This window comes from Populus alba, chromosome 16 (assembly GCF_005239225.2).
Source record: "Populus alba chromosome 16, ASM523922v2, whole genome shotgun sequence".
Classification (NCBI taxonomy): domain Eukaryota; kingdom Viridiplantae; phylum Streptophyta; class Magnoliopsida; order Malpighiales; family Salicaceae; genus Populus; species Populus alba.
Window position 1 is genome coordinate 8282467 of NC_133299.1, and position 26742 is coordinate 8309208.

The window sequence follows — 26742 nt, forward strand, 5'->3', positions numbered from 1 at the left end:
ATTTACGCTGGAAAAAATTAAACATTAACCAAATGTTATAGTTTTTTTTTTTTTTTTTAAGTTAACAAAAGTAATTTCTCAAGCTCAAATCCAAAGTAATGTACTGTGCAAGGATAAGATTAAAAAAAAAAAATTGGTGATAAAAAAAAAAGAGGCTTAAAGGCATGAAGAAACAAATACAAACCACTGTTATAGTGAACAACGGTCCATTTGTGTGCTAGTGAACGGTGAATTTAGTAGTGAATTTGTTTTTTTTTATTATTATTATTATTAATATAGATGTTGATACTAGCTTTGCATGTGACTTGACTATTCTTATAAATCTTAATATTAACAATTATATAAAACTTTTAATAATTATTATATTAACAACTATAAAATTTAATTTCAAAATCACTCAAAGTATTACCAGTAAATATTATATGGTTAGAATTACGTTTTTTGTAATGTAATGAAGTGGGGGTGTAAATTTTTATCATATCTGTCCTTTAGCACTGGCATTATTGTCCTAATGTAGCATTCATGTGAGCTGACAGTGGGGATGCTGAGTGACAGAGACAGAGAATGGTGGCTGCTTTGGATGTTGCGACGGTGGCCGAGTAGTCTTCTAGTCTATGCCTTGGTGTCTAGGTGGACCCTCCATCCTTGCACGCTAAGATTAAGCAAAAATCATGTGGTTTGTCAGCATGGATCTTGTTGGGCAACCCATCCGTGATCGATTTGTTCTTCCTTTACTAGACATCAGAGCCCCATTGCTTCTTTCAAACCTCAGGCCGCCTGATTTGGTCCGATCATGGTGGCTCCTCCCTGCTTATATTGGGTCCCGAATCGGGCCACTGGGTCAGTGGTCAAAGCTGTCTTGCCATGGCAGAAGGACAAAACAATTACTTTTGAGATGTCACTTTTCTATTATGCTGTTCATTTACCTGAAATGGACCCTATTAATTAAGGGATTCCCGATCTATCTTTCTCCATGGTCGAGCCTTGATTGATACCTTTTCTATTTGATGTCTCTTTATAATTATTCTCTAGATTTATAAAAAGATTACCGACACTGTTACTTAATGATGCAAGAGTGTTTTTATTGGACTTGGACTTATTGTATCTTGAAAAACATTGTATCTAAAAGGCAACAATATATACAAATTAAAAAATTATATAACAAAATTATCAAATACATAGAAATATAATATATTATAAAATACTAACAAATATCTTATGTGTTTTCAATTTCATTACACAATTATAGATTGCATGACTATTTCAATTCTCAAATAAGGACAATTATTTGTATATATTGGTTGGAGGACCTTGGACAATTTTCATTCATTGTTTAATAATTCGATCATATGATTACTCTTTTAAGAAGGCTTCTAAAAATATAATCAAAGAGCTATTACTTGAGTTTGTTCCCTTGATCTCCCATTAAAATGGAATCATCCTCGATCTTGCAAACTATAGGTAATAGTATTGGAACCACTATTAAAATTAAATACAACATACAGATAAATCTAAAATATTTTATGGAGAGAATATGTTGGAATTAATGTTGTTTAGAATTATTTTTGGGACTTGATTCGTAGAGATTTGATTGAAGATTTGGGCTGAAATTCTAGGGTTGAGGAGCTAAAATTAAAAGATTGGAATCTAGATTTAAATGTTAGGATTGTAACTGGATAATCTAAGTTTAATTGTTAGGATTTGGGGTTTTATTGATTTGGATTAAATTGGATAAATTGAGAACATGAATTAGATGGGCTGAATTGAACTAATTTAATTCAATTAGACTTCATTGGTAATCATTAGACTGAATTGATTGACATGAAGTTATATAAATAATCAATTGATCCCTTGGATATTTCTTCATTTTCATTATAGTTTTTGGCTTTGCATTTTTTCAATTGCCCTAAATCATCTTTCTTTTTAATTGTGTTTCTAATTGAATCAATTTAGACTTTCAGATTTAACCACTTATTGTAGATTCATTCTTAATTCCTAAAATTATACAATTTTAACCAATTTAACTCTTGACTTTGATATTCTTTTTCAACTAAGCTCTCCATTGATATTTAACTTGGCTATTTATTTGGAAATTATCCTTGGACTTCAAAATTCTTTTAGTCTTTGCTAAATTAAATCAAATTAACCTCATTTCTCAATTTCCTCCTTAATTTAACCCTCAATTGTGAACAAAAAGAATTTTCAAACTTTATTTTTTGCTATGATGCTTAATTATTGGCTCAATTTCAACCCTAGCTATTTTTTTTTTATTTTCATGATTTATTATTATTATTATTATTATTGGTGGTGGTGGTGGTGGTGGTGGTGGTATTTTAACACATAAAAACTAAATAAAAATGATAAATTAACTAAAAATATTGAAAAATATACTTTTGGGATTTTGCTAATTTTCTTAAAATATATATGAAAATACAAATGAAAAATCGAGTTATGACATAGTCTATTAAAACCCTTTAAAAATTGCATTATAAAACCATCTTATGTTTAGCATCAACCTCCAATATAATAATAGGTTTAATTGGAGATAAATTGCAATGAAGTTTGTTGGAAATTTGAAGATTTAAAAGTTGAAAACTACCTAAGTACACAAAAATATAAAAAGCTCGTTGGTTTACTTTTTTTTTTTTTTTTTTTTAACTTATAAGGTATGAACCCTTACAATATCATCAAGAACATTAATTGAAGTATAATGTACACACTTTAGCATTGTTATAATTTTGTTTAACATAATTTTCTGCTTGACTCAATAGATTTTAGCTTTCTTCCCCTATTTTTATCATGAATAATCATCATTCTTCTATGTTTGACATGTAAATGTTTATTTTTGGATTAAACGGGTTTATTTTAGATTGTGAAGTTTGTAGTGGTTTCTTAAACTCTAACCAAATCATAAGCTTGTTTCAGTTATTTGAGGTGAAACATGATGATTGAACCATGATAACATCTTGAAGGCTGACAACAAACATATAAGAGGCTTGTTTTTCATTTAATTTTGCTTGGTTCAGCATCACATCAAAGTTTTTAATATATAACTTTAAATTGGCAATTTGTTATACATTCTTAATAACTGCTAAAGGTTCCACCCACCACTAAATCTATTATATAGACCACTAAATCTATTACATAGAGCTAGGATATGCTCTTTCTATGTAAGAACAACATCTTTGAAAGATTTAACTTAAGTTTAATGCTAGCGTAAAACATCTAAATGAAGAAAAAAAGAAACATATTTTACCTTTTTTTGGCCAAATCCATGGATTCCATGTCAATGAACTAATTTGTTTTACAAATTCATTTGTTGACATATTCACCACTAATAGAAGAAAAGTCTATCTTAGACCTTCTTGGTTCATTAAAACTACAACATAGAAACTATTATGATGGTGATCAAAGAATGACTAATTAAGAGTTAAGACTGATTTTTCAGGTGACATCATTAGAGACAACTTAGAGAAAGAATTAAGTAGAAGGTGGATGATGATGTTGAAATAAACCAAAACTACAAAGTAAGCCTTCAAGTTTCAAAAACCATTTAGACTGATTTCCCTGAACCTCTAGTCATTTAAGGTAGCTTTATTGTATCTTTAATTGCAATGCCTTTAGATTGGATTAAGTGTCTTTGTCCAAGTTTCTTCAAGCCCGTTAATATCTTATGTCTTGGGTAGACACGACCTCATATAGAGGTTCATAGGCTTTGATTTTAATTGTTGCAAGTGTAAATTACAAGGTATCAAAGTGGATTGATTCTAGTAAAGAATCAAGAGACTTAGAGAGATTTAGATTCAATTATTTTCACATCTCACATTTATAATTTTTTTTTTATTGTGAATTATATAATTTCTTCTTTGGATTTATAATATTTTATTTTTTATACTACTACTTATAGCCAATTTTCACATATAACTTCTTTTTCATATTTGTTTCATGCTATAATTATAAGTTTTCTTACCAAAAAATTATTATAACTTTCTTAATAAGTACAAGACATAAATGCTCGTCTCTACTAAAAAAGAATATAAATACTTAAATAAAAGTGAAGTTTATAAATAAATACTCATAAACAGATGTGTTATTGGAAATCACAATTTTTAAACTTGCATTAGGTTTTTGCATTTAAAATCACAAAAAAAAGAGGTTTTATTTGTGCACTTTTTGTTACAAGTTTTAATGGTGGGGGTAATTGAGTTGGTTTGATGGATAAGATATGTAATTGGAAATATCCTTTGTTAAGAGATCTAAGTTGAGAATGATGTAATAGTTGAGGGACGAATATGATCTTTCTCATGTTAGGAAGACCTAGTTCATGCTGGGCATAGTTTTAAAATCCATCCGGCCCGGTGTTGATATGGGAGTCGATTGATCTGGGGCTGGAACTAAGCCGGGTTGAATAAAAAATAGAGAATGACAAAACCCGTGGACTCGGCAAGATCCGATCAAAAAATCTTGTTGTAATCCGTTGACTTTTGTTTTTTTTTTACTAAAATGATGTCGTTTTGATTTTTTTTAAAAAAAAAATTGAACTCGGTGACTCAGTCAAAATCCGGAACCAGAACTTAAAACCCGGATCTTGAACCGGGCCGGATCTAAAAACTATGGCTGCTGGCCTTTGAGTTCGACACAAGGTGAGTGGATAGAACGACGTCGTTAAGTGAATGGAAGCACAAAATAAACCGAAAGTTTCTGATACCACGTGGTCTCATAAGATATCAACGAAATCTCGAAACGGAAAGAAATCGCAGAAACGAATAAACTAAAATAAATTAAAATTAAAAACAACCAGAAAGACAAGAGAGAGAAAGAACAGAAAAACCAACGGTGTTGATAAACCTCATTCTCTCATCTCAGTCGTCTCCTTTCTCCTCGCTTCTCCAGCGTCCGATCCAATTATCCCTTCCCATCCGCGCCCTCTTTTTTCTTCTTCTTTTAACAGGTAATAAATTAAACACACACACACACACACAAGCACTAACTCTCTCTCTCTCTCTCTCTCTCTCTAAATTCTCTTCCTCTGATTGCTGTTTTGATCAATCAATTATGATTATTGTTGGTGAGTTAGGGTTTTCGATATGGCGGCAGAGGCACCGGCGAGTCCAGGGGGAGGAAGCCATGAGAGCGGAGACCAAAGTCCTCGCTCTAATTCTAATGTACGTGAACAAGACAGGTTCTTACCGATCGCAAATATCAGTAGGATTATGAAGAAAGCGCTACCTGCTAATGGAAAGATTGCTAAGGATGCTAAAGAGACTGTTCAAGAATGTGTTTCTGAGTTTATTAGCTTTATCACTAGCGAGTAAGTGGTGCTATTTAATTTTATTTAGTTTTTTTCTTTGGTTTGATTTGTGATTGAATTGTTGACTTTGAGGGTTTTGTTTGGTGTAGAGCAAGTGATAAGTGTCAGCGAGAAAAGAGGAAGACGATAAATGGTGATGATTTGCTTTGGGCTATGGCTACGTTAGGGTTTGAGGATTATATTGATCCTCTTAAAATTTACCTGTCTCGATACAGAGAGGTGATAATCTATTTCTTATATTTTTTATTTTATTTTTGTACCTGATTTAATGTTATATTTTGCTTGGTGGTTTAAATTATAAGAAACGGATATGGAATAGGATATGGGAATTTAGTTTTTATTGCTGTTTTGTATTGTTTTTTAGTATGCAAGATAGTGATTTTGTTGCGATTTGAGTAAATGATGATTGACTGATGTTTTTGTTGTTATGTGTATGGGGATTGAATGGATGATGCAGATGGAGGTATGTCAATTATTATGTGCTTTTGAATTTTCTTGTTTTGGAGTGTTTGGATATATAATGAGATACGGCGTTTGATAGGGTGATACCAAAGGATCTGCGAAGGCTGGAGATACATCTGCTAAAAAGGATGTTCGCCCTGGTCCAAATGCGCAGGTGAAATGGAGCTATATGTTGCTGAGTTACTGCTATTTCTTATTTTTAGACAATCAACGTACCTCCTTGTCTTTATTTTATAGTACTAAACCAACCCTATCATAATCATCTTATATTGGGATATTTGTCAAATAAATTTTCCAGATTTCTCATCAAGGTTCTTTCTCACAAGGTGTTAGTTATGGAAATTCCAATACTCAAGTAAGCACCCTCTCCCTCTCTCTCTCACACACACTGCACAGTGTGCTAATCATTCTTGGAATATTTCTTCTCATCTGGACATTACATTAATGTAAGCATAACATTATCCTTGAGGAACACAATTTAATTTTAATAGGAAATAGGTTTTTTTTTCTTGGGTGGTAAAGATTACTTCATTACAGCTAGGAAATCAAGCTAGGTTGGATACTTAACTTCCTTTGTAAATTAACATCAGCGTACCTAAGAAATTATCCTTCCTTCTCTGTGAAAGGATTTGCTTTATATCATTAAATGTATGGGATAGTCAATTATTGTGGAATAACTGTTTTCCAGTTTTTATATTGGCAAATAATTGACTGAACTATTTGCTAGCTACATGTCAACATGTCACGCACATCTATTCAGATACACCTGGTTGCTAGATTAGGGCCCTGGAAAGGTTATGCATATGTGTGCCAGCTTTGGTTTGCAAGCCTAAGGTCTTTGTTATTGAACTGTTGAATTATTCTGTCTTGCATATGGGGATATATCTTTATCAAGGGGATTGTAGCATTGTTCCATCCAAATGACACCACCTTGCTTCCTTATTCTGTTATATATGGTGCTACCATTCCATGCCACCAGTGCGTTTCCTGCCTTCTGCGGTTATTGCTGCTGACACTATCACCATCCAATGCCATATGCCATCAGCATTGCTACCATGAAGTTTTCAGTGCCACCATCATCTTTTCTGCCTTTATTTGACCGCTATACAAAACAGTTACCATCACCACTATACTGTACAAATCATCAACTTTCATGCAGTTGCCACTGTTATAGCGTATCAATTTCCATCAACACCCTATACCATGCGATATGTCATTGCTGTCATCCCCTCTAAATTTTTAATAGTTTTATAGTAAAGTAACATAAACTCAAATCTATAGCAATCCAAACAATAGGATAGATTAAGCTGTGCTCTTATTAACTCCAAACGAGTCCCAAGATGTAAATTGACCCCCATTGGGTTCTGGGTGGTTGAGTGTGATCTGTAGTTAGTGCAACTATACAGCTCTAGAGGCTAGCTACTAGAGATTAAATGGTTTTCAATTAGTCATTGTGGTTTTAATTATTTGAGACATGATGAGAGATGGACTTATTTCATCTTAAATCTTTCCTGTTTAAGTTAAAGTGTACTGAAATATAATGTGAACAAGAGGAACTGGAATTTCAGACTTTCTGATATGTTCCTGTTCATTGACAATTATGTGAAGAGTGATTCTGAATTTGATATGCACGCCCAACCCTAATTTTTGTGTGAATGTGTTCAAAATCCCACACATACTCTGGCACTTCTGTCATGTGCAGAGCATGGGATGGGGGTGGGTGTTTTGGATTTGATTTTGTTTTTAGCCAGGATTCACTATTTGAACTGTTACTCGTCATCTTTTCCTTCAATTGTCATTTCTAAATTGTTTTGATAGTAAACTCTTTGAACTTTATACTCTCTTTTTTTCTTAGCATTCTTGGTTGGTTGCATCTCCATGTAATCCTAGAGTGATTTGGTTGATGGAACTAAAAGAGTTATCGCTACATAACAAATTCCCCTTTCATTTCATAGTCTAGTATTTTTTTACTAGACTTCTCTAAATGTTTGCAGGCTCCGCACATGATGGTCCCTATGCAAAGCAACGAGTAGATATGTGCTCTTTTACAATGAATTCTGTCATTTAGAAGGTATTGAATTTCTCATCCAGTTCCTAGAACCAATAGTGTTTCAAAACATAAAACATTGGTATGGTGTAAGCACTGACAGCTTGAGTGGTTTTTATTCACTTGTTGTATCCTGGGTTGTTTCCAGTAAGATTTGTATAATTCGGGTATCTGTCGGAGGTAGAATGACACTTGAAGCATTGTAAATGATGGGAACTTGTAACTTGTGTCTTGATTTTTAGACTGGGTGCTTGGCAAGGGTATGCCACTCTGTTCTTATATATAAAACTGGGGCATCTTTTAATGATGCAGTCATACTATGTTAATGCTATAATTAGTTTAAACGGTTAAAGAAGACTGGAATGTTTCCAATTTCTTTACTTTTATCACAAGCTGGAAAAGAAAAGAAAATGCAAGGATGAATGGACTCGAATAACATCTAGATTTCAACTGGTGTGACTTTAACTTTGGCCTTGTGGTAAAACTTGCTGTGTTCATCTGTGCATGATCTTTTGCGTGTTCTGGATATCTTCTAGTGGATTCAAATGATTGTGAATCATTAATAGCCAGAGAGACAACGTTTTAAATCTCCGATATTTTTTGTGAAATCGCGATCCCCATAACAATCACGAAACAACAGTCACGTTCATGGATCACAGATCGCTGTACTGTTGTCATATATATATTTACAACTTTTTAAAATTTGCTAAATATATACTGTAATTATCTTGCAATTGTAAAAATATATAAACAATAAATTATAACAATGAGAAAGTTGAGAGATTATGAAAAAGGAATTTGAATATGAAAAGCTAGTGTTTTGGTAAGTTAGCACATTTTAAAAAATTATTTTTTAAAATAACGCAAGTGCAAGAATAATAAGAAAGTCGCAATTGATATCTGCGGTATGCTAGTTGCCTCTGTGATAGCGTGTCTTCAAATGGTTCAAGTGATTTTTCTAACATAGATGGTACAAGGGATTTTTTTAATAAAAACATCCTGAGGCAGGCTATTTTGTCATCAACTCTGTCAAAGAAAAAAAAAACAATTCACATAATCATAAATAATTAATTTCTTAGCATCAAAATACAGTTCATATATAAAATTTAGACGGAGAATTAATATAACATAATATTTTATTAAAAATTAAATTAACTATACTTTTATTTATAATTTTTATAACATATAATTATATCTAATAATTTTCCTAGCTTGTAGAAGGGTTTGAAACATTCGTTTATTAGTATGGAGCATCATCCTAACTCGTCCAACTTAAAGACGAGTTTGTAATATTCATGTAGGTGTGAGGAAGACCAATAACATCCTCGCTCATAGATGAACTTGGGACATTCATGCATGGGCTTGGACGGTTGTGGACGGACCAACATCCACACACTCCTATTATAAGCAATCTCATCTTCTACTAATATAGTTTCAAGACGCGCAACCTCTCCAACCTCATGAAATTCACTATGACATAAAATTAAGTATAGTGTTGGCCATAATGTCTCTTCTAATTGACATCTTCATAGATAGTCGTTGTTTTCCGAGCTTCCCATATCAAGTAATTAATCTAGATACATACATTAAAAACTAATTACTAGTCATCATTCATAATAAAATTAATCTAGTATTTAATAAATATAAAACAATATTGCATACCAATCGATTACGTCTTGGATATTAGGGGCATATTGCATTAGATTTCATGGATGCCTTGGGAAACGTGACAAGGTCGATGTAATGAAACGACATGTAATGAACAGAGACCATGTCATGTAGACATCTATATCAATCGTTAGATATCACCCCTCAAAAACATGATCTCTCCCAGCATCTCAAATATCAAATGTAAAATGCATGAATTATCAACCAGTTTCTCTCACGCCTACCTTAGTGACTAATATTGTGCAACTTATCTCTGGTATCAACATATCTAAAATATGCTGAGATAGTCCAAACCGATGCATTACCCAATTTAGACAATGTATCTTAACAATGTCAAAGCAGTCCGACAAGACTTATGCTAACCAAATGTCAGATCCCTCACGACATATTGGCAAAAATAAAAGTATTAAGTCCCTAATCAATGCTAATTTTAAAATCAAATGGGAAGTTGATTATTGCTTTCTTCTATTAAGATGAAACTCAAAATAAAAGAGTTATACCATTCCGTTCTAGCTTAGCTTTTTATAAAGAAATCTTATCATTGCTCTTTTCTTCTCTTGGATTGGACATATCTAAACTACCCCTTAGTTTGGGTTGGGTGTTAAAAAAACCCTGATTTAACTAGATTTCACTAAATCTACCTAGAAAGTCTACCCACGACTTGGTCAACTTTTTATTATATATTTTTTTGTAAAGCAATGTCGTTTTGATATTTGTTTTATTAAAAAAAAATAACCTAAATTAATTTGCAAAATTCATGACTTAAGTTTTGCTTTATGTCAATCCAAGATTGAGTTTAATAACTATGTGTTATAAAGTAAAAGGCGTGTTGTATTATTTATAATAAGCTTAATACTAGATTATTGATTGCGCTATGTTGTGGGTTGAATCCATTTTTTTTAATGTAAAAAAAAATCATGTATTGTTAGTGTGTTTTGTATCAGGAAACATTTTTTTAATTATATAAGGATTGACCTGATATAACTTGGTTGACTTGATAAATCTAAAAAAAACCTAGACGACCAATAAAAATATAGTTTGACTAGAAAAATATCAAGATGACATCTTTTTTTTAATATTGAAACGACAACATATTATATCATCTTTTTTTTAATATTGAAACGACAACATATTATATCGACTCATATAAACTCGGGTTAACTTGGAAAATCCTTAACTTAGATCATGAGACCTTGATAACCCTGTTAAATAGCAAATAAAAAAAAATATTAAATCCAATTCTTAATTAATCCAATGTTGAATAATGAAATTAAAAACAAAATCCAACAAAAAAAAAACAACCATGATTAATATATTAAACCTAGGTTGTGAGATCAAGATAACTCCATATAAAACAAATCATAATAAATTATGAAGTTCAATTCTTAATTAACTCAATGTTGAATGATGAGATTAAACAAATAACACAAAAAACCACCCTAGTAAACCAAACAACTCAATATTTAATGATAAAATTGAAAAAAAATACTCAACTAAAAAGAAACAAAAAAACCCCAAGTCAATAGGCCTAACCCGTGACACGAGTCATAAAATAATAATAACTCTATAAAAAAAAAAAATTATGAAATCAAATTCTTCATCAATTCAATGTTGAAAAATTAAATTGATAAAAAATTAAATAAAAAAGAGGATAAAAAATAACATAAGTCAATCTACCAAAACCCTGATAAGAAGACGGTGATAACACTATAGAAAACAAATAAAAAAGATTATAAAATCTAATTTTTAATAAACTTAATGTTTAAGAATGAAATTAAAAAAATATAAAGTTTAATAAAAAAAAATTATAAATTTTAATTTTTAATTAAATCAATATTAAAGAATGAAGTTTAGAAGTTACTCATGTCTAATTAGAAAATATCAATCATCTTGTAATCTAGCTAATATCTTGCTAATAGCATTCCTTGGATAATTTGGCAGCTTCTTGGCTGGAGTTCTTACTCGTAAAGATCACCATGTGCTGATGTTAGCCCTGCAAATTACCGAGACAATTCTGCAAAAGCTTCCAGATGTTTTTGTGAACTCTTTCATCAAGGAAGGTGTCTTTTTTGCCATTGATGGCCTTCTTGTGCCTGAAAAATGTTCGCAATTGATCTTCCCGGTGTGCAATGGAATCCATCTGCCACTCAATTCTAATCAAAAGTCTTCTTCAAAAGTAGTCATGAGATGTTTATGTTATGCTTTTGATACTGGGCAGTCTCTTTCAGCCTCGGAGACGGGAACATGCAAGCTTGAAAAAGATAGTATAGAAAATCTTGCAAAGCATATAAGAATTAGTTACTTTGCTTTAGAATCATGCGACTCTGAGAAAGGATTGACAGATATCCTTCAAAAGCTCAGAGCTCTTTCTGCTGAATTGAGTGATTTGATGAATATGTCTGTCAAAATTGGTTCTTGCACCCAGGATGGAGAGAAATGTTACTCTATATTGTGTCAAATCATGGAAAAACTTGATGGAAGAGAACCTGTGTCTACTTTTGAATTTATTGAAAGTGGGATTGTGAAGATATTAGTGAATTGCTTATTCAATGGAAAATATCTGAGAGAAAAGGTGGAGCCTCAAAGTACATTTGAGGTATTTGCAAGGCTATTATCTTCTTCAGACCTATCCGAAGAGTCTCCTTTATCAGCATTAATACAGAAATTGCAGGGTGCGTTATCTTCTTTGGAAAATTTCCCTGTTATTCTGAGCCATGCATCAAAGTACAGATCCTCATTTGCAATCATTCCTAATGGATGCTGCACGTCTTATCCATGCCTGAGAGTTTGTTTTGTCAGGGGGGAGAGGGCGAAACATGCCTTTGCAACTACTCTGAAGATCCTGTGACAGTAGATCCTCTTTCTTCTGTGAATACAATTGAAGGATTTCTATCTCCTTAAGTTAGAATAAAAGGAACTGAACAAATAGAATCAGCTGCTCAAGCTCTGGAGCCAGCAGAAAATGTACAGTTCAAATCACCATCAACTGCAAACCCCAGTGAAGGGGAAAGTTCAGGACTTATGGAGCCTGATAGCATGGCTTTTGATTTACTAGTAATGCAGATTATGATCTAGTGGTTATTTAATGGTCTTCTGAATAAATGAGAATTCTGGATAAGTTTCTTTCCCTGCTTTGTTATCTGTTTCTGCGGATTTTGAGCTCCAATTCATTTCCTTTTGCAGGACAATGAAGCCAACCTATCACAGCCTCCACCAGAACTAGATGTAAATTTGATACAGAGAAATCGTGATGAAACATTATCAAATGATACTCATATTGTAAGTAAAATTTTCCTTTGCAAGTACATGTGATACCAGGTGATATAAAACTCACTTAACTCAGATAAAAGCAGGGTTCTCTCTAATGATTGGTTGTGCATGTATACGCTGGTGCTGATTTACCTGGTGATTTCTGTATATATAAATATGATTAGATGTTTTATGTTGTACCACCTGTTAGTGGAATAGCAAATGAAATGAATGCAAGCTGCTTCATTTGATTGTTGCTGTCATTTTAACTTGCTTATGGCGTGCTTAGACCTTAGTTCAGTGTCTGGTTTTCTTATTAGCTCAAAGATAGTTTGCTGGCCCTTCTCACTGTGACACTGTTATATTCCAGGTCTCAGTGGAGGATATAGTGCCCTATACCAAAACTAGTATTTTACCTAGGACAGCAGTTGGACCGAACTTTGACTCTTTACCAGGCAATACTCCGGCAAAAAGTTAAAGCAGACCATGAAATTAACAGCACAGCAAAGCTGTGGACTCAAGTACACAACTTGACTTACAGAATAGCTGTGGACACTAGAGATGATAATACTCAAGATTGCCCTAGTATGGCTCAAAATTTCTCTATATTAGATCAAGCTGTGGCTTATATGCTGCATCCTGCATTTTTCTCCAGCATGTTTAATTGTGAACTCACTTCTGACCTGGATAAGTCTAGTCCTACTAATGATATATTGTTTCTGCTTAAAAGTTTAGAAGGTTTGAACAGGTTTATTTTTCATCTGATGTCTCATGAAAGAATCCATGCATTTGCTGAAGGGCTGATAGATAATTTGGATAATCTAAGGGTTGCAGCTCGCCCAGTAGCACAGAATGAGTTTGTGAGCAGTAAGTTGACAGAGAAATTAGAGCAACAGATGCGAGATTCTCTGGCTGTGTCCATAGGTGGCATGCCTGCGTGGTGCAATGAGCTCATGAATTCATGCTCCTTTTTACCAAGTGCTGGCAGTTTGTCCCGTAAGAAATTCATAGTTTTACGTGACCAAGTTCTGGAGCCTGCTGCTCAGATGATGGACCGTTATGCCCATGTTAAAGTACCTATTGAAGTGGTATATAATGAAGAAGTTGGTACTGGTCTTGGTCCGACCTTGGAATTTTATACTCTGTTAGTAAAGAGTTTCAGAAGTCTGGCATTGGCATGTGGAGGCAGGATCATATTTCATTTCCCACCATCGAGAGCTTGCAGGCAGAATACTCTGGAATTGTGAAGTCTCCATTTGGACTTTTTCCTCGCCCATGGTCACCTACAGTGGATGCATCTGATGTAGTACAGTGGACAAATTGTAGCCAAGGCTCTTCAAGATGGCAGGGTGCTGGATCTACCATTCGCCAAAGTCTTCTATAAGCTTTTTCTTCAGCAGGTATGGACTTGGGAGATTTGATGGCTTCCATGAAAGCTTGTCATTTATTCTTGACCCTGCATACTACCCAGTATTTGACTAATTTCATTCTCTTTGGAGGTGTAGGAACTTAATTTGAATGACATCCAGTCCTTTGATCCTGAGCTTGGTAGGACTTTGCTAGAGTTCCAGGCTCTTGTCAACAGAAAAAAAAATATGGGATTAGTCATCGTAGAAAACTCATCTTTCTACTCAAGATGGATGCTTTTGGAACACTAGAATCGAGGATCTCTGTCTTGACTTTACTCTTCCTGGGTACGCTGATTACATTCTTAGTTTTGATGAAGATCACAAAATTGTAAGGCATTGCTAAATATGATCTCATATATTTCTCCTCAGTTATTAATGCTTTGGGTAGAAAATTATGACACTCTATTCATGTTATGCGCTTAGGTGAATATGGGTAACTTGGAGGTGTATGTTTCTCACATTGTGGACGCTACTATACACACAGGAATTTCCAGACAAGTTGAAGCATTCAAGTCTGGATTAACCAGGTCTGCTCCAAATGTTTGTTTGAACTCCAATAACTCCTCAAGAATAGTGAGAACTCTATGAAGAGAATAGGGTTTGACTCTTTTATCTGTTACCCATAGTAATACAGCATGTATTGTCCCCTGAATAATATGAAAAACGAATTTAGAATGGTGTTCTTAGGCCCTTCTTTCCACTATCCTAGGAGATTTAAAGGGCATTTGGAAATCTTTGGGTGGCTATATAATAGCCTGAATCTTTTGTTTTCCTTTGAAGCTTTATAGTTTAATCACATAATATTTACTCATTCCCGCTCTGTGCAGAGATGACTTACTATGTTGTTAACCTTATTCTGATTCTTGTAGTTCTCATCTCCTTAAGTTGCTACAATTTTTCAATGTGTGTCTTTAATCTCAATTAACTTGATTATTAATTTCTAACTATTTTGTAGTACTTTAACTTTCAGGTTTTTCCAATTAAACATCTTATGATTTTTACTGAGGAGGAACTTGAGCGTTTGCTGTGTGGAGAACGTGATTTTTGGGTTGTACGTATTAACACTTGATTGATTTGGTCTTTGCTGAGGAATACTGATAATAACGATGACATTATTTTTATTTTTCTATTTATAATTTACTTTGGAGCAGTTCAATGAGCTTTTGGATCATATCAAGTTTGATCACGGATACACTGCTAGCAGTCCCCTCCTATTGTTAATGTCGGTGCTCTCTCTCTCTCTCTCTCAAATCACTTCAAATATTGATCAATCGTTATGGAATTAGTTGCTGAAATCATAAATCAAATCACTTCAGATACTGCTCGCTCGTTATGGAATTGCAGTTACTGGAAATCATAAAAGAATTTGAATATGAACAACGACGATTATTTCTACAGTTTGTAACTGGGGCACCTCGGCTACCTACAAGAGGCTCGGCGTCCCTGAATCCAAAATTGACCATTGTACGGAAGGTCTGTGACATTGACATTCTCCCTTCCATAGATTACAGTCACTATTCAATCACTTATCCTCTTGGTGCTCTCTACAGCATTGCAGCAACTGTGAAGATGTGGACCTTCCCAGTGTGATGACTTGTGCCAATTATCTGAAGTTGCCTCCCTACTCGTCGAAAGTAACATTTATTGCCTAAGAAGCATATGTTTTTATCTTCTCTGTGAATAATGCATACATAAATTTTTTTATGCTTCATATTTTTGCAGGACAAGATGAAGGAGAAACTTCTGTATGCCATAACAGAGGGTCAAGGCTCATTCCACCTCTCGTAGCTTCGCTGGTACATAAACTGGGATTGTGTAATTATTAGACTTGGATGGGGCTGGCTTTCTAACATTCCATGCACAAATCTCACTGCACAGAGGCCAAACAGTCTTTTAGTTATCGTTTGGCCCTTGAAGATGGTGTCTTGAGATGGGTAACCTGGTGCTAAACGATAATTTTCTTGAAATATCTAGATTACAAAAGCATGTGTGACTTTGTTCTGCTTCTTTCATTCAATTTTTTCCATTTCAAGCAGCACTTGTGTTTGAGAAGAATGGAAGGAAGAAGATGACAGACCGCATGAGCTCGAGCAGTGATCTTTCCTTGTAAACCTATATTCTGTTTGATCAGAAGGGATCAGAGGAAGGATGGACAGGGGAGGAGGGCCTCTACTAGAGAGGGATTGGTGGTGTTCCTCTGATCCTTCCTCACCTGTATCCTCCCTCCCAGTTTGGATGACTTCACACTTCTTTCACTGCTTTTGCTTTGTGTTGATCGGCTCTCTTGTTAGCTCAATATTTGGAAGAAGAGGAAGCCATCCATCATTTCTCCCCCCCCCCCCCCCTTCTCTTCATCTCCTCCTATCCATCCCTCCTAATGAACATGGCCTTGTATATCTTTATTTAGATGGGCATGTTATAGACTCGTTGATTTTGTGTTTGTATACTTATTTTTTTTATTAAAAAAAAAGATTTATAAAAAAAACATATTTTAATGGAAGTTAGATGATTGTTAATTTCTTTTCTTTTTCTTTCAAAACATGTAATTTAAGATTTTTCTATATGCAAATAGAAAATAATGAACCTAATTTTTTTTAATCTCCATATCTTTTTTTTTTTTTAATTGCATGACCTGTTTTGGGTGGATGATGGAAAGAAGGAAAAGTCAGAAGGGTCCTTACAAGACACAAGCTTAGTTGTAATTATAGATTGAAAGTGGAGAGTGCTTAGCTTCTTAAGGATGTAATATAGCGACGTAGTACATCCTCCTTCCACCCAAACCCAGCCTGAAACTATCTTCCCTCCCCTTTCTCCTCTCAAATGGAACACCACAAGCCATGAACTTACCTCTACCCTCATCCTCTCCATGCTCTTCTCCTTCTTCTTCTCCACTCACTAGTTCCTTCCCTCTCACTCTCCGCTGCCCCTCTCCTCCACTTTCCACCATTTCCAAACTCATCCGCCTTTCTCGACTACACACAGCCACCAATCATATCAACCCCACTACAAAAGACCTATCTCTCGCCACCTCCATCCCCACCAGTATAACCCCATCCAGCAATGACCAAACCCTCTTATCACTCCTCCGCCAAAGAAAAACGGAAGAAGCCTGGGTCCTATACACCCAAACACCTCACCTTCCACCGCCCACTTGCCTTAGCCGCCTAGTCTCTCAGCTCTCCTACCAAAACACCTCTCTCAGCCTCAGACGCGCCCAGTCCATCCTCACGCGCCTCCGCCATGAATGCCAGCTCCACCGACTCGATGCTAATTCCCTTGGTCTTCTCGCTGTCTGCGCTACCAAATCCGGACAGCTCTCTTACGCTTTCTCCCTTATCAACTCCATGCTCCGCTCTGGCTACCTCCCCCATGTCAAGGCCTGGTCTGCCGTCCTCAGCCGCCTCGCTTCAGCCCCGGATGGTGGCCCCACACGAGCCCTTAAGCTTTTTAACACAATTACTCGCCGTGTGCGTCGGTTCTCTGACGTAACAATGGTGGCTGACTCAAGACCTGACACTGCGGCTTTTAATAACGTGCTCAATGCTTGCGCTAATTTGGGAGATGGTAAAATGTTTTTGAAGTTGTTTGAGGAAATGCCTGATTTTGGTCTAGAGCCTGATATATTGACTTATAATATTATGATTAAACTATGTGCGAGGTGTAATAGGAAAGATTTGCTTGTGTTTGTTTTAGAGAGGGTGATTGAGAAAGGAATTCCTTTATGTATGACTACATTGCATTCGCTTGTCGCGGCATATGTTGGGTTTGGTGATTTGGAAACTGTGGAGAGAATGGTTCAAGCAATGAGAGAAGGAAGGAGAGATTTGTGTAAGATACTTAGGGAGGCGAATTTGGAGGACTTTAATGAAGATGAGGAGAACGAGGTTTTGGATTCGAGTCAAATTGGGGATAGTGTGTATGAGAAGTTGCTTCCAAATTTGGTTGAAGTTAGCAATGGCGAGCCACCGTTGTTGCCGAAAGTGTTCGCTCCTGATTCGAGAATATACACGACTTTGATGAAGGGTTATATGAAGCAAGGTCGTGTGACAGATACTGTAAGAATGCTGGAAGCAATGAGGCGCCAGGACGATAGCAAAGGTCAACCTGATCACATTACATATACAACCGTTATTTCTGCTCTTGTTAAGGCAGGTTCTATGGATCCTGCTCGTCAAGTGCTTGCTGAGATGACTAGAATTGGTGTGCCAGCAAATAGGATTACTTACAATATTCTGCTCAAAGGTTATTGCCAGCAGCTACAGATAGATATGGCAAAAGAGCTGCTTAAAGAGATGGCTGATGATGTGAATATTGAGCCTGATGTGGTTTCATATAATACTTTGATTGATGGTTGTATACTGGTTGATGACAGTGCAGGGGCTCTTGCATTTTTCAATGAGATGCGAACGAAGGGAATCATGCCCACCAAGATCAGCTACACTACTTTGATGAAAGCTTTTGCTTTGTCAGGTCAACCAAAGTTGGCTAACAAGGTTTTCGATGAGATGTTGAAAGACCCACGAGTGAAAGCTGATTTGGTTGCTTGGAATATGTTGGTTGAAGGATACTGTAGATTGGGATTGATTGAGGAAGCAAAGACAGTAATCCAGAGAATGAAAGAGAATGGTTTCCACCCTGATGTGGCGACTTATGGCAGTCTTGCAAATGGTATATCATTGGCAAGAAAACCAGGAGAGGCGCTTCTGCTCTGGAAAGAGGTGAAAGAGCGGTGGGAGGTGAAGGGAGAAGGGGAGAGTTCCAATTCTGATTCACCTCTCCTGCCATTGAAACCCGATGAAGAGCTGCTGGCAACACTGGCTGATATCTGTGTGAGAGCTGCATTCTTCCAGAAGGCCTTAGAAATTGTGGCTTGCATGGAAGAAAATGGGATACCGCCTAACAAGACCAAGTATAAGAAGATCTATGTAGAGATGCATTCAAGGATGTTTACTAGCAAGCATGCGTCACAGGCCAGGCAGGATAGGAGAAGAGAAAGGAAGAGAGCAGCCGAGGCCTTCAAGTTCTGGTTGGGTTTGCCCAATTCTTATTATGGCAGTGAGTGGAGGTTAGACCCTGGGGATTCAGATTATTAAGCTCCAGATTCAGTTTAACCACTCTGTATTTGACTGTATACTATGCATGTTTTTTAGATTGAAGCTCACTGAAGGGGAAATGAAGACAAACATCTATAGAATATATCTGTTTACAATAAAAACATGAGTTCTGTTGTTACAACCTTTGGATTAATGTTGCATACTAACTCATGCCCTCATCACATGAATCATTGGATAGTAGCTATTTCAAATCTGTTCAGAGAAGGGACTTTAGAGTTCATGCTTTCAAACCCAGACCGCAATTGATTCACCAAAAAAACATCAAGTGGAATGACATAGCAGCCTTCTACATGCTTCACGCTATCACTATTCATGATTGCAGGAGCTCATGGTTGGTTGTCTGATAGGCACCACCAAGTGAATTTCGTGTTGATGTTCCTCAGGCTATGTGGTAGAGTAATAAAGCGGACTTCCAGTTCCAGTGATTCAACAAATTTTGTCCAGTTTCTTTATGAAACGTAGCCCCGTGATTGACTCCGCGAGTAAGAAGATGATAGCACCTGCACAAATATGATGGCTAATCAGAGGTTCTGGTTTCTTATGGATACTGACATATGCTCAAGTTCACCTATCGTGGATGTGTTGCTTCAGAAAGTAGCCATTCATGCAGCAAAATAATGAGCATAATTGTTAGGGTTTGTTGGGATTCCTGAGTGTTATACACCCAGTGAAAACAGTAAAGCAAAGTTATTTGGGAGTTTCTAAAATTCTGGATCTAAAATTATTTAAAGATTTATTATTTAAAAATATGATATTATGCCCATGCCTGGCTGAAGAAGAGTTGCGCGGTGTAAAAAACAAATATACTAATCCGGTCCAGACATACTATATGAAAATATTCAACATTAAAGATATAAAAAAAATTATTTTTTAAAATTTTAAATTTGAGTTTAAATTTAATATAAATATCTTCTTCGGCTTTAAATAATTCTTTAAACGCTGAATTGTCACAAATCATATATCATCTAATTATTCAGCTTTCAATATAATCCACATGGGCTACTAGTAAATTATATATCATAAATTCTTATTTAAAAGAGAGGAATTGATATACTTATAATACTAGCTCTCTGTCATGTAACTAATGTAATTTATTTTGTCTAATAGGTAACCACAAAAAAAAAAAAAGCATAGCTTACTGTTTATAGAGAAATATGAAAAACCTTATAAATTGATAAAATATCAATTTGCCTTTTAAATAATATTCATATATTATTTAAGAATAATTTTATAAATTTAATCAATCAAGTACCTACTTGATTATTCTAGGACTAGAATTATAATCCCTAAATTAAATATATTTTTGTGCTTAATTTCTAAAATTATTTTCAATCAAGTCATACTTAATTAAATCATCACAATCTAATTTTTGACTAATGGTTTTTCATGTGTGTGATCTATTAAGTTCATAATATGTTGGCCTAAATATAAGTTATAATTTTAATTAAATATAATTAAATAAATTAAATAATTTAATTTATTATCAACTCAATAATAGATTAATTTATATTTGAAAATTAAATGCATCATCTAACAACGTGTCATGATCCCCTAAATATTAGATAATTCATTAATGGTTTAACTTAACCTTTTCAGTGACCGATTTTTTAGTGTAATTAATATTCTTTCATCAATAATGTTTCAATTTAACATTAAAATATGTAATATGTCTACTATATTAAATCATGTTTGTTCTCTACATAATAATCATTGATGATTTGAATGAAATTTAAAACTCTTTTCAAATCTTGTTTCACCTTAGCCAAGGATTTCTCAATGTAATTAATATTTTTTCAATAATGATGTATCGATTTAATATTAAAGTATGTTGTATGTGTCATATTAAATCATGTTTATTCTCTACATAATAGTCATTAATCATTTAAATAAGATTTAAAACTCTTTTCAAATCTCATTCCACCTTGACTAAGGATTTCTCAGTCAATACTATTTAAGAACATATGAAATATTTTCTCTAATTTACCTAAGGTGATAAATCATCTCTTGATCACTTAAGTACATTTATATAGTTCATTTTATACTCAATGTATGTCCTTTTATTATCTCGATTAAGATAACATGCAATGCGATCAAAGCATAATATTTTCTATATAAAATAACTTAGTGATATCAAGTCTAAGGATCACTTACACAATTATTATGTCAGTCTTTCTATAGACATAGATAATCTCTCCATATGAAGTTCTCAAGAGGATCAGTTCAATATGCATGTTTTATAATAAACACCTATATATTAATTTTGATTATCCTTTATACCCCAGCTTATGAGAACAACTACTTTGTTTCATAAAGAAAAGAATAAAATATGTATTAATCTCTACAACTCTAATAAATATTTAGTATTTAAGAGAGCATCAATCATGAATATTTTAGAAATGATGTTTTGATATAATAGAAATCTCATAATTATAGCTTTATAATTTTCTTTGCAAAATATTTTTGTCTAATAGATTTTATATTAGATTTATTAATCTAATATTATATAAATATTAAAAATAAATTAAGTTTTTATTAATAATAAATATATATTTAAAAATAAATATAATAATAGAACATGTAACTAACCAATAGGTTCACGTCATATTTTACTTGGGTTATGGAAAACAGAAACATTACTGGTGTTTCTGCCTATGTATGAAAGTTGAACCATCTCCTGGAATGTCTTCGGTCCCTTCTTTGGAAGATAAAATCAACATTGTTTTAAGTTATCGATAAATGGGTCGACATCTGGAACTCTTAGCCCTATTCCGTCTGCTGAAAACAGAAATTGAAAAGGTATCCTTTTACTGCAACGCTGACTGAATCTGCTAAGCCACGCTCATCATCATATTTATTTATCATACAGGGATTCTTTCATTATTTCACCCGCATCCTGCAAGGTATATTTATTTAATCATGATTTGGTGTAATTTAATTAATTAAATTTTAAATTATTTTTATAAAAATTATTAATTTAAATTTTATAAATTTAAAAACTACTAAAGATATATATAATTATTAATTTTAAAGTCCGTAAGATTAGTCAAAGTATACCTAAGTTATTCCAAACATTTATATTAATAAAAAAAATAAAAAATCAATTCAAAATTCATGAAATAGATTGTTTTAAACTTAAAATAAACTGAGGAATGGTCGAGCACAATGCTCAAGTCCTTCGTCAGATAGTGCTGTTGTCCACATCATTTTCAAAGACAACAGGTACCGGGGCTTGAGCTAAATCAGAAGTAAGAATATTATGACTTCATGGCAAAGTGTAACAACATCTTAGCAAACTCTGCTATGTTTTGGCTCTAAATCTGATTTGCTGCTTCTGCTATTTTAAGATTCATGTGAACATCCCTCAAATAGCCACACGGTTATATAGAATTCTAAAAAGCTTAGTTTTAAGACCCGGTCTGGTGACCAGCCCAGTTCAAGATCTGGATTTTGAGTTTTGATTGGGTCGACTGGGTCTTTTTTTTTTTTAAATCAAAACAACGTTGTTTTAGTAAAAAAAAAAAAACCAACAAAAGTCAACGGGTTTGCAGCCGGTTCTTGACCGGGTCTTGCCGAGTCAACTCGCCGGATCAGCCGAGTTATACCGGGTTTTTTTTCTCTATTTTTTCTTCGATCCAGCCCGGTTCCAGCCCTCAGGTTAGTCGGGTTCTAAATTGATCCGTCAGACCAGGCTGGATTTCAAAATTATATTGCAAAGGCCTTTTGTGATGAACTTCAAGAATTGTCAAACTTGTCTAAGATTTGAACTCTACTGGAAAAAGGCATTGAAAAATTACATGCTTTATATTAGCCAATAGAACTTGCGATTGTGTCTTGGGTTGTTATGTTTTCTCTCAACTCTAGCCGAGCTTGAGCTTCAGCCAGCCGCACCAAACTTTTCCAGGTGCCTTGTTGTTATTGGTGTGCAATCAGTTGAAGTATTTGTTATTGTATATGCCCTATAATCAATTAGTTTTTTTATACTTGACATTGACTTTGTTTATCTGGACAAAAATGTTTTGCAAATGAAATTATAAAGTTGTTATAATTATGATATTCTTATTGCATCAAAGCATTATTCCTAAATGTTCCTGGTTAATGCTCTATTAAACTGAATATTAATTAAAGTAGTTAGGATTTATATATATTATGTTATTTCCTTTATGAAATGAAACTAAATTAAGGCATAAGGGATACCTATGTAAGTCCTTATCAAATGACATGTATGTTGAATTGACCCGCATGAGAATTTCATATGGAGAGATCACTTGTGTTTATAGAAAGACTCACATAACGATTGTGTGAGTGATTTTTAGACTTGAGATCATTAAGTTATCTTATATAGAGAATGCTATGATTAGATTCTGTTATACGTTATCTCAATCAAGAGTAACAAACGAGTATATTCTAGGTATAACATAAACTATATGAAGGTATTTGAGTAATCAAGAGAGAATTCATCACCCTAAGTGAATTAGAAAAAATATTTCATATGTTATTAAATAGTATTGATTCTAAATCCTTTAGTAATGTGGAATGAGATTTGAAAAAAGTTTCAAATCTTATTCAAATAATCAATGATCATGGTGTTGAGAACAAACATGATTTGACAGAGTAGACACACTTCATGTTATAATGTCTAAATCAGAATATTGTTAATGAAGGGATAATAATTACACTGAGAAATTGATCACTAAAATGTTAAGTCAAACCACTTATGACTTTCCAAATATTTATGAGATCATAACATGTTGCTAGGCATTTTACTTGATCTTTAATTTTCAATCAAATAATTTATTTAATCCTATTTTATTTAGGATTATTATTTATATTTAGGCAAACTTATTAGGGAACCTAATGACTTACACACATAAGAATCATTGGTTATAAATTAAAATGAGGTTATTAACCAAATGTGACTTGATTGTAAATAAGTTTTAGAAATTGAGAACTATCATGTAATTTATATAGAGAATTATAATTTTAAACCTAAAAAAAATCAAATAAAGACTTGATTAAATAAATTTCTAAAATTATCTTGAAATAATATATGTGATATTATTCAGGGGGCAAATTGATATTTTATTATTTATAGGATTTTTGAGTTTCCCTATTAATAGTAAATAGTACAGAAACTATATAAGTTACAGAACACCTGAAAATATAAATAAAAAAGCTAGCACTCAAAGATATAGTAATCCCTCTTTCCTAAAAGGGCTTAAGAAATTTTTTATTGATGGTTCGTATGGATTACCATTAGAGACCGGATACTTGGACAATTTGTGGTTTGCGAAAACCCATTCTTGAAGTAATTATTCAAAACTGAAAAGAACATCTGAATTTCAAGTGATCTTTTTATAAACTTTAAACAATTCTAAATCTATCTGATAAGATCTTTGTGACTCATGAAAAAAATTTAAATTTATCATTTTTGTTACGTATATGTGTTTTGAAAAACCTAATGATATCCGTATGTAGTACTTCTGTTGTTGTTGTGGTCATCCAATATCAACAAAATTAAATAAATTTGCATTTATAATTGCAAAATAGAAATTATATCAAATCTCTCAGTGTAGAAGAGATCACAATAAATCACATAGGGAAGATATAAGTGTTCTAGCATAAGCAATAAATTAGCAAAGAAGTGGGAATCAACATCCCTTTTTATATCCAGTATCAACCGTGAAAACCAAAGAACCATTCCTTACGCTCATATCTATGCCTCCCATTAACTGATGCTACATTTTGCATGATCAGAAAGCGTAACTTGTTAAAATAGAAAGCTCCACGTTGATAAAACAGGTTCATCAGAAGATCACAGAAGCACTAACTTACTAAGCTCCCACACCACTAATAGGAAGACTTACTGTTAGTAACTTTCTTGCTGCTAGTGAATATTCTTCATATCCAGCATCAAGCTGCATGAGAGATCCTTTTTTAGTCTTTCATACCATTAAATGCACACGCAAGCCAAATATTATCTTTTTATTCTGTTCCTAGAGATAATGATAGTTCCAACTGTTAAATAATATTTATGTAGTCTTATTTATTAAGGGTAGAATAGTACTTTCAATTTAACCTATATATACTTTATTTGTATTTAGGTTAAGCCAATGCATTCATAATATACAGATTATTCAGAATTCTAGCCTCCTTTTTGTGTTTGATCTCAATAAGTCTTCCGCTTATGCAAAATTGGGTATTTCGACAGTTTTTGCAATTATTTTGGTATTTCATCTTCCCTTCAGCTTCTATAATTTGGTATTTGCGTTCAGTTTTTGCAAATTTATTTTGTGTTTTGGAGTAATCGTATAATTTTGAGAAGATATTTGTTTAGTTTTCTGAAATCTCTATTCAGTTTCTGCAAATTGGTATTTAGTTTTCCGCTGCTTTTGCATTATGGTTCTTTGTGACTGTTGATTATGGCTATTGAAAGAGATGATTCGCTTCAGTCTATGAGTGTGAGGTTGGATGGGAAGAACTATTCGTATTAGAGTTATGTAATGCGAAATTTCCTTAAGGGTAAGAAGATGTGGGGGTATGTTAGTGGAACTTATATAATACCTAAGAATATTGAAGAGGGGGATGTTGTTTTGATAGATACATGGGAAGCAAATAATGCAAAGATTATTACTTGGATCAACAATTTTGTTGAGGATTCGATAGGTATGCAGAGGTTTAGGATCATCTACAAAGGTTATTCACACAATCAAATTTTGCAAAACAGTATCAATTAGAGAATGACATACGAGCTCTCCATCAAAAGAATATGAGTATTCAATAGTTTTATTCTGCTATGATAGATCTTTGGGATCAATTAGCTCTTACAAAATTAACAGAATTAAAGGCATCTGGTGCCTATATTGAGCGTTGAGAGCAGCAACGATTGGTACAGTTTTTAACAGCACTTCGTAGTGATTTCGAAGGACTTAGAGGTTTAATTCTGCATCGTTCTCCACTGCCTTGTGTTGAATCTATTGTTAGTGAGTTATTAGATGAAGAAATACGTCTTCAGTCTTATTCTAAAAAGGGAATTCTTTCTGCTTCAAATCCTTCAATATTAGCAGTGCCTTCTAAGCCATTCTCTAATCATCAGAATAAGCCTTACACAAGGGTTGGCTTCGATGAGTGCAGTTTCTATAAGCAGAAAGGTCATTGGAAGGCTCAATGTCCTAAGTTGAAACAGTAGAATCAAGCTTGGAAGTCTGGCAATCAGTCACAATTTAATGCTCATAGACCACCTCAGGGTTATAAACCACCACACCACAATACTACAGCAGTAGCTTCCTCAAGCTCTATTACCGATCTTAATATTTTGGCTGAGCAATTTTAGAAGTTTCTCTCCTTGCAGCCACAAGCAATGTCCGCTTCTTCTTTCATAGGTCAGTTGTCTCGTAGTTCCTCAGGTATGTCACACTCTGAATGAGTCTTGGATTCTGGTGCTTCTCATCATATGTCTTTAGATTCCTCATCTTTTACCTCTGT

General features: G+C 33.8%; 2 protein-coding genes, 1 long non-coding RNA gene and 1 pseudogene across 4 annotated transcripts; all 4 read left to right on the plus strand.

Moving 5' to 3' along the window:
* Positions 1 to 4759: 4759 nt before the first annotated feature.
* On the plus strand, positions 4760 to 8141 carry LOC118045886 (nuclear transcription factor Y subunit B-1). Of its 2 annotated transcripts, XM_035054632.2 has the most exons (7): positions 4760 to 4951; positions 5078 to 5311; positions 5401 to 5530; positions 5769 to 5774; positions 5853 to 5927; positions 6072 to 6128; positions 7729 to 8141. In XM_035054632.2, exons 2-7 carry the CDS (start codon positions 5088 to 5090, stop codon positions 7804 to 7806), a joined length of 570 nt encoding a protein of 189 aa, XP_034910523.1. In that variant the 5' UTR covers positions 4760 to 4951; positions 5078 to 5087; the 3' UTR covers positions 7807 to 8141. The 2 variants fall into 2 exon arrangements, with proteins under 2 accessions (XP_034910523.1, XP_034910524.1); XM_035054633.2 differs by lacking the exon at positions 4760 to 4951 and having other exon boundaries at positions 4976 to 5311; positions 7768 to 8141.
* A 3280-nt stretch (positions 8142 to 11421) lies between these two features.
* Positions 11422 to 14158, plus strand: LOC140954243 (E3 ubiquitin-protein ligase UPL4-like; annotated as a pseudogene).
* Positions 14159 to 14249: 91 nt separating this feature from the next.
* Positions 14250 to 16424, plus strand: LOC118045943 (uncharacterized). The gene is made up of 3 exons (XR_012168162.1): positions 14250 to 14474; positions 14570 to 15619; positions 15697 to 16424. It is a non-coding gene; the product is annotated as an uncharacterized lncRNA (long non-coding RNA).
* Positions 16425 to 16843: 419 nt separating this feature from the next.
* Positions 16844 to 19381, plus strand: LOC118045888 (pentatricopeptide repeat-containing protein At3g09650, chloroplastic). The gene has a single exon (XM_035054634.2). It carries the CDS (start codon positions 16984 to 16986, stop codon positions 19237 to 19239), a length of 2256 nt encoding a protein of 751 aa, XP_034910525.1. The 5' UTR covers positions 16844 to 16983; the 3' UTR covers positions 19240 to 19381.
* Positions 19382 to 26742: the final 7361 nt, after the last annotated feature.

Bases quoted from the DNA above. Each gene is read 5' to 3' on its own strand.
- LOC118045888 (XM_035054634.2), top strand. From the start codon at position 16,984: ATGAACTTACCTCTACCCTCATCCTCTCCATGCTCTTCTCCTTCTTCT.
- LOC118045886 (XM_035054632.2), top strand. From the start codon at position 5,088: ATGGCGGCAGAGGCACCGGCGAGTCCAGGGGGAGGAAGCCATGAGAGC. The intron at 5,928-6,071 runs GTGAAATGGAGC...TAAATTTTCCAG, and splicing joins GCCCTGGTCCAAATGCGCAG to ATTTCTCATCAAGGTTCTTT. The intron at 6,129-7,728 runs GTAAGCACCCTC...TTCATTTCATAG, and splicing joins ATGGAAATTCCAATACTCAA to TCTAGTATTTTTTTACTAGA.